This window comes from Tribolium madens, unplaced genomic scaffold (genome assembly GCF_015345945.1).
Source record: "Tribolium madens isolate multiple individuals breed KSU strain unplaced genomic scaffold, Tmad_KSU_1.1 Scaffold_19;HRSCAF=116;Tcas5.2_LG9, whole genome shotgun sequence".
Lineage (NCBI taxonomy): Eukaryota > Metazoa > Arthropoda > Insecta > Coleoptera > Tenebrionidae > Tribolium > Tribolium madens.
In genome coordinates this window covers 14,638,576-14,649,609 of record NW_025400983.1, presented here as the reverse complement: position 1 = coordinate 14,649,609, position 11,034 = coordinate 14,638,576, and the positions used below count along the sequence as shown (strand labels likewise).

The 11,034-nt window shown below is 30.7% G+C and overlaps 1 protein-coding gene across 3 annotated transcripts; it reads left to right on the top strand.

The window, feature by feature from the left end:
* Positions 1 to 204: 204 nt before the first annotated feature.
* On the top strand, positions 205 to 10,922 carry LOC123009532 (cytochrome P450 6k1-like). 3 transcript variants are annotated; one of them, XM_044405933.1, is made up of 6 exons: positions 205 to 300; positions 6,988 to 7,755; positions 7,815 to 8,027; positions 8,078 to 8,329; positions 8,382 to 8,587; positions 10,428 to 10,922. In XM_044405933.1, exons 1-5 carry the CDS (start codon positions 213 to 215, stop codon positions 8,543 to 8,545), a joined length of 1,485 nt encoding a protein of 494 aa, XP_044261868.1. In that variant the 5' UTR covers positions 205 to 212; the 3' UTR covers positions 8,546 to 8,587; positions 10,428 to 10,922. The 3 variants fall into 3 exon arrangements, with proteins under 3 accessions (XP_044261868.1, XP_044261858.1, XP_044261850.1); XM_044405923.1 differs by having other exon boundaries at positions 10,424 to 10,922; XM_044405915.1 differs by lacking the exon at positions 10,428 to 10,922 and having other exon boundaries at positions 206 to 300; positions 8,382 to 8,631.
* Positions 10,923 to 11,034: the final 112 nt, after the last annotated feature.

Here is an 11,034-nt window from a genome sequence, read left to right as displayed (position 1 = left end):
CTCTAGTTATACAGTGTTTGTAATTAAACGCATAACGTTAAACTCTTTGAATGACAAAAGAAGCTGCTACTCGACATTTAAATTTACAGAAATTGCAAGACTTGCGTCCTTCTAGTTGTGGACATAAAACGTTGCTAAGTAACTAACGTTACCTAGTATGTACAGTGTTAATGTGAATGGACCCATTGCATCTAATTTTTTGAGGAGACCGCATGCGTCACCTCCGCCCCTTTTGTAACCGCGAAAAAGAAATGGTCCAATCAGAAGTGAACAGTGAAACGCAAGTTAGTGTAATCTATGGTGATTAGGTTGGTTGTCTGAATGTCTACAAGGGCACTTGACCGGCTTATGTTAGCGTGCTCGCGCTTCGCGTGGTTATAGTGTTTTGTATTTCGTTTTGTATAAGCAACTTTATTAGAACCGTGTTGAACACGCTTTTGACGTTTCGTTTTAGGTTATCCACACAGTGACTTTGGCGGCTTTGGTTGCTAGCGATTGGCATTTTATTCTAAAGCAAATTTAAAAATAATGGGTGGAGTTATTTCTCCCGCCGCGCATGCGGTACCCTCAATTTTTCCTTGATGCAATGGGTCCATTACATATTGTGGTTTTAACAAAAAAAAAATAAGAAATGCATCTGCCAAGTCATCGCTAACACAATGTGGCAGATTTTTTACTTTTCCGCTTTCACAAAGAGGCTAGTAATAACAGAACGAATAAATTTATATTAGGCGTAAAATTCTCGACTATACAGGATGTGTCAGACCTCGCCCCCCAGAGAAAAACTTCAAGTAATATAAGATACCAGGAACATAAAAAATTCTTTCTGTTAGGAAATTTTGACATTTATGTTTTGACATGTGACATTATTTATGTCTATTTAATATTACCGATGATCTGATGGTCTTGTTTTTGTGTATTTTTTTAAATAATTATTTAGTAAAGGCATAAAAATTTTGCCAATAATAACGTTAAACATAGTTACAATTAGGATACAGCTTCCTTGTTTCCTCTTTTAATAGCCTGTAACAAAAAAATTGGAAAAAATATTTTTCCCAGAAAAATAAATAGAGGCGAAGTGCAAAATTTAACCTCTCATTATTTCAACATTTTTATATACAGAATTTTTTAACATTTATTCCATGTTCCTGGTATTTTACCTCACATGGCATTTTTCTCTTTGCCGAGAGTTCTGACACATCCTGTATTCAGAGATGTTTTTTTGCATCATCATATCATTTTTTTTTTAAATATGAAGTAAATGTCTTGTTTTATCATATTTTACAAATGTAGTTTGTACAAATAGGAAAAAAATATGCATTGCCATTTTATAATGTAGTAAAAAGAAACAAAAAATTTGATTCATGCTGAGACATTTTAAATGATGCGTAATTTATTTAACTGTTTCCATATAGCAAATTACCTACGAAAGTTGACGATATCGAACGAATCGATTATTTTGCTTACCACACGTGTGTTATGAAAATAACGTAAGAGGTTGTGCGAGTGTCTGGCAAATTGCTGTTTGTTGGCCATGTGCATTGCTTCTGACTTTTATTTTATTCATCCTTCAAAATTGAAGCAAGGTTTTGTAAATAAAACCACCGACTATTTAAACCTAAATCAGCTTAATTAAGTATTTAATTTTAATAAACGCCTAATTTAATAACTGTCGATGATCTTTAAGAGAAACATTAAATGGTTTCATTGAAAAAAATGGTGCATTTCTTGTCGTGGGATTGAGGGAGCGTGGGAAAAATAGTGATTCGCTGGAAAGTGTCTAACGCATTCGGGGGAGTTCTAACTCCCCACTTGTGTGTCACTTTCCGTACGTATGTATTAATTGTATAATTAATCAGATTAAAAATTTCATAGTATATTTAGGCATAAACTGTTTGTGAATCAATTTAGTTTTCATTTTAAATCTTTGATGAGAGTCGCGTCATAACTCGCGCCCCAGAGGAAAATTCTAAGTAAGATAAGATACCAGGAACATGAAAAAAAGTCTGTCAAAAATTTTTTACATTTATTTTTTGACATTTGACATTTTTTCATGTCCATTTAATGGCACTGATGATATTATATATGTTTTTTTTATAATTATTTCGTAAAAGTACAAAAAATTTGTCAATAAAAGCAACAAATAACATTAAACAGAGTTACAATTTAGGATGCAGCTTCCTTGTATCCTCTTCTAATAACCTGTAGCAAAAAAACTTGGAAAATTATTTTTCCGACAGAAATATATCTTACTTTACATGGCATTTTTCTCTGGAGCGTGAGTTCTGGCGGACTCTGTATATGCACGTATTTTCACAAAAATATACACAAAATATTAAGAAACATGCTTCAATACAGGGCGATTCATATAAGATAATGAGCCTGACGATCTGGCGATGCAACCCAAAAAACAGATTTCATTTACGTTTTGATCTAATTTTAATTACGATTTGCATTTGCAATCCAAGTTATCTTATGTTGCTCTGATAGTGCTTTGACAAGCAATTTATGATTTATAAAAAAACTGTTTGCCTACCTTTAATGTTTCATTGTTTCATACATTTTGTATTGGGTTTACACCGAAAAGACTTCTCTAATTTCTCTATCATTCCGCGAGAACTGAATGGCACTAATAATCGTTCTCTGAACTAATGTCAGAGCTATGTGTCAGAGTGACACCAAGATGATAACTTGGATTCAACTTGCAAATCCTAATTGAAATTGGATCAAAGGCGTAAATGAAATTTGTTTTTTGGGTTGCATCGCCGGATCGTCAAGCTCATTATCTTATCTGAATCGCCCTGTATATGCCAAATACGAGTGTGCATCGATATGCAAAATTTTTAACAATAAAAAATCAAAGTTGGGATAAATTTTTATTCTCGAATACACTAAACTTTGTATTTTCGTCATCTTGAACTGCACTCGATAAATGAAAGAATAAATAAATTGGTTTGGTGTGAGACAAGCCATTTTCATAACCTAGAAATTAACCCTTTCTAAGAAATCTGTACTTTTCAGATCACAATACTTTAAACAATTTTGTTAAAATTCATTTGCAGGCAACTACTTATCCGCATAGAAAGATTTTTTCGTTTTATACCAGGTGAATAGAAATTATGGAAGCAAACGTTTTTTGCTTAAAATATTTATTTAAAAAAAAAAACTAATTGATGAATTATAAAGTTCTATAAAAATGTGATTTTTTATCAAAAATAAAATTTTTCGAAATTTTTATTATTTTGTTTTTGAGTTCTACAAAAATATTAATTTTTTAAATGGCAACCCACCAAAAAAAAAAAAACATTTTTCTCATGAAGGTCATGATCTAAGGGATTACAACTATCTACTTTATATTAAATTTTTTTACATATATCGCAATTTAGACAACAAAAATCGAATAACTCAAAAACAAAACAAAATTTTGTTCTTAAAATAAGATCTTTTTTTCTATTACTTTAATTTATATTAATTATTATTTTTTGGAAACAAATGATTTAAAAAAACAATATACATTCACCCAGTATAAAACGAATTTAAAAAGGAAACACTCAGCAGGGTACTAGTTTTTTGAGTTTGGCTTACGAACTACGGGTTGTTTTCTTTTTAAAATATTTTGTAATCGCATAATTTTTCTTGAACTGTCCAATTTTTAACTTGAACTGAAATTTTCAATCGAAAATTAGTACAAATATGCAATATTTCTTAAAATATGCACCAAGTTGACAAAATATGCATTTTGTATTTGTCTTATTTTAATCAAAAAACATTATAGTCTAAGATCCGAATTAGGGTCGACCTTCACCCATCTGCTTACCGGATGAAACTTATTTTTTATCAAATTTAATATGCAAAGGAATGTATCGCGAATGGGTTGCCTAAAAAAATATGTTCAAGGATATGATTTATTGAAAATACAAAAATTAATAATTTTTTATTACTTCACTTACTTGCTTACCAGAAAAATTAAATACCAATCGAAAGTATGAAGCCTAAGGAGTATGAAAAAATTGAGTTGCCTACCTTTTTATGTTCACTATTATTGGGTTGCCAGGTATGAACAGGTGAGTCGATGTAGTAGTTTGCACCGATCTGCTTGCGCAATAAATTATATATGAAAATAAAGATAATTTGCGAAAAAACGTTCATGAATGAGGGTTGCCGAGCTTTGAAATTGAAAAATCGAAGCAAATAAAGATGTACGACAGTGGGACGTTGGAGAAAACTTTGAAAAAATGTGGAACTACAAACTTATTTTGTTAACTTCTTCAGTTTTCATTATTTTTTAATGTTTTCACGTTGTTCCATAACACAACGATGAATCATTATATTTTTAAATTTACTAATAAAAAAACTGAAACTCATCAAAAAATCAAAATTTGTAGATGTGCCAATATTGATAATGATAAACATATTGTCATGTAAAAATAGCTATTTATGTATCAAGTACGCAAAGTAGGGTTTTAGGGGACAAATCSTAATTAATGACGAGGCGACGTAGGAGCCGAGTCTTTAATGAGAGGAGTTACCTAAAACCTTTTCCGTACGTGGTGTATACAAGATTTTTTGTTAAAGCTYCCAAAACACCTCTAACTAATTATATBGCTCATCTTCAAAAACTCAAAAAATTCGTAATTTTTTAAACTTGACTCAATAACATTTTATGCACTTTTTTGAGTTTTTAAGACCTCTAGAAATATAAAGAACGTTATATGGATCAATTTGAAAATATTTTTTTTATTTGTATCGAAATTTTGGTCTATTTTTCACACGCAGTGCGGTCTATTGCTAATATCTCAAAAACTATGCATCGCAGAGTATTTTAACCTGTTGCATCGTGTTCAGCGCCTAATTTTACATCTAAAAAATCATATTTTAAGCGTTTTACCACATTAAGTAAATTGGCTATTTTTACGATTTTACTATCGCTCACTTTCAAAAACTCCGTAATTTTTTTAATGACCCAATAGCGTTCTAGCCTGCTCTGTCGCAGTCTTCAGCGGTCTATACCACCGTGCTGGATTCGCTACAACAAAAAATTTTGCGTAGTATTTATGTAAATTCCACGTGGCTCCATGCAACTGACTCCGATTGTGTGAAACAGTTGTCTCAAAACTGCCGTTGGTTTTTAGATGTTTTTTTTAAACCAACAGGATTTGTTGGAGACCAAAAACGCCTCTGAAATTAGAGGATATTGTTGAGATGAATGAAAAACAAAAGGCTGACGAATCTTGCGAATTAGAGGGTCTATTTAATTTTGAATTTGACATTATTTAAGTATTTTTCTAATGGAATATTTTTTTTTACATGACAATACGTTTATCATTATCAATACTGGCACATCTACAACTYTTGATTATCTTTATTTGCTCCGATTTTTCAATTTCAAAGCTCGGCAACCCTCATTCATGAACGTTTTTTCGCAGGCAACCCTATACCACCGTGTTCGCAATAAAATTATCTTTATTTTCATATATAATTTATTGCGCAAGCAGATCGGTGCAAATTACTACATCGACTCACCTGTTCATACCTGGCAACCCAATAGTAATGAACAGAAAAAGGTAGGCAACCCAATTTTTTCATACTGCTTAGGCTTCATACTTTCGATTGGTATTTAATTTTTCTGGTAAGCAAGTAGGTGAAGTAATAAAAAATTATTAATTTTTGTATTTCTAATAAATCATATCCTTGAACATATTTTTTTAGGCAACCCATTCGCGATACATTCCTTTGCATATTAAATTTGATAAAAAATAAATTTCATCCGGTAAGCAGATGGGTGAAGGTCGACCCTAATTCGTATCCTCTACTATTAGATATGCATAGAAAACTTACAATTTTGTTGGTATACCTCTTAATCACATACATGTGCGCCAGAACTCGCGCCCCAGAGAAAAATGCTATCTATATAAGGTAAGATACCAGGAACATGGAAAAAATGTTAAAAAAATTTTATCTATAAAAACTTCGATGTTATGAAGGTTTAAAGTTTGCACTTTGACTCTATTTATTTCTGTTGGAAAAATAATTTTCCAAGTTTTTTTTGCTATAGGCTATTAAAAGAGGAAACAAGGAAGCTGTATCCTAAATTGTAACTCTGTTCAATGTTATTTGTGGCTTTTTGTCCCTTTACTACATAATTGTAAAAAACATATACAAGATAATCAGTATTCTTAAATAGATATAAAAAAATGTCAAATGTCAAAAAATAAATGTCAAAATTTTTTGACAGATAGAACTTTTTAAACATTTTTTTCATGTTCCTGGTGTCTTACCTTACTTGAAAATTTTTTCTGGAGCGCGAGTTCTGGCGCAGCCTGTATATGCATTTTGCATATAATCCAAGCCTTAATTATAATTATGTTATACGTATCTACAACATGAAGCAATCATGACTAAATGTCATTTTAAAAAATGCAGAATGTTTCAAGAAGTAGGAAATATTTTCCAGGTGTAACATTTATGATACAAATCTTAGAACAAAATAACTCATCAATTTTTAATAATAATTTTTAAATAATTAGAAATTCGTATTTGTCTATTTATTTTTGGGACACTTGTATAGAATTTCAAATAATTCGTGACACATGGCAGTAAAATGTTTTTAGTACTCTTTAGCAATTAAGAAGTTGTCATTGACAAGTTTATGTTTGGCAGGTTTAAGTTTTATATTTTCAGACTGATATTTGCTATTTATAGAATAAAATTTAGACTCATGCTGACATTTAGAATTTAGAATATACATTCATTATTTGGGTACTTTTATTTATAAATAATAACTTTGAAAACAAAACAAGAGATAAGATACGTTCGATATTCGAATTAAAACATATAAATACACTTTAAATTCTTTAGTGATAGTAGTATCTTTGTAAGTACAGCAACCAGATTCGTACTTCAACATGATTTTTATTTATCTTTGTTGTTTTCTTTTGTTTCTGTACTATTTCTACCAAAAAAATTACAAATATTGGGAATCTAAAGGAGTTCCTAATGAAAAACCCTTCTTTATTTTCGGAAGTTTTTACGATGTGGCTTTAAGAAAAAAACATATTTTTCACAAAATTCGTGAAATATACAACAAGTTTTCAACTCCTTATGTCGGAATCTACATCTTCAACCAACCAACTTTAGTGATCCGAAGTCCCGAACTCTTGAAAAAAGTGTTAGTGAAAGATTTCGACAAATTTATAAATCGTAAAGTGGCAGCAAACGAGGCAGTAGATCCTATATCCTTCCACACACTTTTTAGTTCGAAAAACGACAATTGGCGCAACCTTCGTGCAAAAATGTCACCAGTTTTCACTTCAGGAAAAATCAAGCTAATGTTTCCGTTAATGAAAGAATGTGGTTCAGACTTGGTTAACTACATTAAGAAACATAATGGAGAAGTTATAGAGGCTAGAGAGGTCACGAAGAAATATGCTGTAGACATCATATTTTCATGTGCATTTGGTATAAATTCATACTGTTTAAAAAATGACAATTCTGGGATTTTACAAATTGCTACACAACTTGTTGACTTTAACTCGGTTAAGAGAAACATTTCAATCTTCTGTTTCTTCTTCATGCCAAAACTGGTAGACATATTTAGACTAACCTTTGCGGACAAACAAGCTTCCGATTATTTGATGAACATTTTCAATACTACAATGGAAGAACGCAGGAAAAACGCAATCGTACGTAATGATCTGATAGACATGCTACACAACTTAAAAGAAAATAGCACCGATAAATCAGACTACACCTTTGGTAAGTTACGCTTTATTTGGAATTGACCTACATTTTGCAAATACCTACACCTTTTGCAGATGATATAAAAGTAGCTGCACAAGCTTTGTCTTTCTTTTCTGCTGGAAATGACACAACCTCTCTGACCATTACTTTTGCTCTTTACGAACTGGCTTTAAATACCGATATTCAGGACCGATTACGTGAGGACATTAGGAAACATCACGATGCTCATGGTGATTTTACTTATGAAGCTATTCAAGACATGAAATACTTAGACATGGTCCTATGTGGTATGAATATTTTCCTATAGAAGAACTTTTAACTTACATCATATTTGTAGAAACGCTGAGAAAATATCCTTTAACTAATTTTTTAAACCGTGAATGTGAAACCAAGTACACATTTGAAGAATCTGGACTCACTATAGATAAAGGCACTTCTATTCTAATTCCTGTTGCTGGATTACATTACGACGAAGAGTATTTTCCTAATCCAGAAAAATTCGATCCAGAGCGTTTCAGTGATGAAAATAAAAGTAAAATAGTTGCATACACGTATTTGCCTTTTGGAGATGGTCCAAGAGTTTGTATTGGTATGACTTTCATAAAATTACATAAAAATATACGTAATATTAACATTTTTAGGTCAAAGATTTGCTATGTTAGTGAGTAAAGTTTCTTTGGCTTATATTCTTAAAGATTTTGCCGTTAAAAAAACAAATTCTACAACAGTTCCACTTCAGTTGGATCCGGGGGCTATATTTTTAGCGAACAAAAATGGTGTTCATCTAAAAGTTGACAAAGTATAACACTATTTTATTAAGGTGTCTATAACTGTATAACATGAAAATGTGAGTTATATCTATTGTTTTTTAATAAAATATATAAATATATCATTGTATCTAAAGATTTTTTAAATAACTTAAAGTAACTTTGGTTTGGAAATCTAACCTACAAAGCGTTGTTCTACTGTAACGTAATTTTAAACAATTATTGTAACGGGTGTTACAATTTTTAATACGCCCGACCAGATGTTAAATGTCAGATTAATGACTTTCAATACGAAAGTTCAGTCACAATCAAACGTTCATCCATAGCTTTGACGCCAAATTTAAGTTACAGAATGTTTCAAAACTCGCGGCCCAGAGAATAATGCTATATCAGGAACATGGAAAAAGTGCATTATTATGCACAATATACTATTGTATATTAAAGAACAAGTTTTATAAGGTTTGGTTTGGTGCACGAATCCCAAGTTAAAAAACGCACCGTAGGCGAGTTTTCTATGGGATGAGTGCGCCAATGCCATTATAAAACGAGTATTTTATACTATTTCTTTCAAATTTTCGCCCCCCTTTTTCTTATTTTAATTAAAAAAATATATATTTTTGTCGTCTAGAGAATTTTTTGTTAGTTGGTATCGGGTAATACTCGGCGCCCACCTATTTTTTTAATCATTTCTGCCGTCTGTCATTAAAAATAAATTTTACTAATTATTAGTTATTCGTGTTACAACATAATAATAATAATAATAAATAAAATATGAGCCAACAGAATTTAGTTTGCACTCCGCCCGAAATTGCCGAAGCAACAACGCAAAATATGTTTTTTTCTATTTCGGTGTTAGAATAAGTCTATTCCAGTACGCAAATGACGTCATTTGCGTGCTGGAATAAGTCGTTCGAGGTAATTTAATTTTAGTGACGGACTTTCTTCACAATTCGTTTTCAAATGTGAAAATAAGAATATTTTTTATTTTTTACAGCCGCCTAAAATTGTTCCACACATAAATGTCGCCAACCGTCGCAAAATTCTCTAGAAAAAAAAATTAATCTTCGTTTTTTAATTTATAAAATGATATAAAGCGGCAAAATAGAAAAAATAGTATAAAGCACTTCTTGCAGAAGGTTCTTCAAGCACTCATTTGTTCCTCAACTCGCCGCTTCGCGGCTCGTTTCGGAATTTCAAATTTGTGCTTGAATAACCTTCTGCAACTTGTACTTTAATATAGGTATTATACTGTCAGGTATGCGGCTGTAAAAAAATTGACATTTATTTTTGACATTTGACCTTTTTATGTCTATTTAATGTTACCGATGATCTGATATAGAGGTGTTCGTTTTTCGAGCTTTACCATGGGGATCTTGCGCATTTTTATGCTGAACAATAATTTGACAGAAAATTTAATGTGTCATTATTAGTTTTTGAATTATTAGAAAAAAACGGAAATTTGTCATTTTTGTTTTTACTTTTTCAAGCGAAAACTAAAAGACCTAGACGTTTTTAACTGGGACGTTCTTAAGGCACTTTTTTACAAGAAATCTAAATCTGTCATCGTATTTTCCAAGGCGCTCTTGATATCAGAGTTACAACATTCAACATTGAATTTTCTTATGGGCGCCATATTTGATTTGTGTATTTTTAAAAAGTCTTTTTGTTCCTGATTACAACGATGATGATTTATTTTTATTTATTTGGAAAAAATAACTCAAAAGTGAGTTTATGGTTAATAGGTCTGAGTCAATTTTACTCAGTTTTGAGTATTATTAAATTGTTTCTTTGGTTTATAGCAGTTACATATGGTATACTATACTATAGCATTTACAATCATTTAAATCATTATCATGTAAATTTACAATTTACATATATAATAGATATTTGTTAGTTACATAGAACATTTGTTTTAGGTAGATGGAACAAGAGTTTGCAATGCTTTATCCTAACGCGCCAACATTGGTTGAATATTTCCCTGTCAGAGAAGAAAGAATTTTTAATGTTTACAAGCAAACATAAAAACCCAGCAATATAATTCTACCGGAAAATGAAGAATCTGACAATGGTATTGAAGGAGTTATCTGGACTTCTAAAATGAAGGAACTTCGTTAGAATAATTATAATAATAAGTATTGATTTTTTTATAATACTTAATTTTAATGATTTTATTTTTCACATTTCCTTAATATGTTAATTTTGTGTACTTTGTATCATAATGAAATAGACATTGTTGCTTTAATCAAACACTTAAGAACAAGGAAACATATTAAGATCCAAATATGTTATTTTACAAGGAACCGTATGAGTTTCATCAAAGTTACAGCAGCAATGTTAATTTAGTTACCTCAAATTTTAAGTTTTGTTAAACCGTTCATAATGTTACTTTAAATAATTTTTCATAATACAGTCTTATAGTTACATTTGTCTATCATTTCAAAATCAACCTCTACCTAAATAAATACATTGAATTTTAACACAATTTTGAGTAACAAAATATAAGAAACCTACTCAAAATTAAGTCAAT

What these genes read in the sequence shown, in the direction of transcription:
- LOC123009532 (XM_044405933.1), top strand. Translation starts at nt 213, where the DNA reads ATGCGTCACCTCCGCCCCTTTTGTAACCGCGAAAAAGAAATGGTCCAA. An exon ending in GCAAGTTAGTGTAATCTATG is followed by an intron (nt 301 to 6,987) that starts GTGATTAGGTTG and finishes GGGAATCTAAAG; the next exon opens with GAGTTCCTAATGAAAAACCC. An exon ending in TAAATCAGACTACACCTTTG is followed by an intron (nt 7,756 to 7,814) that starts GTAAGTTACGCT and finishes CACCTTTTGCAG; the next exon opens with ATGATATAAAAGTAGCTGCA.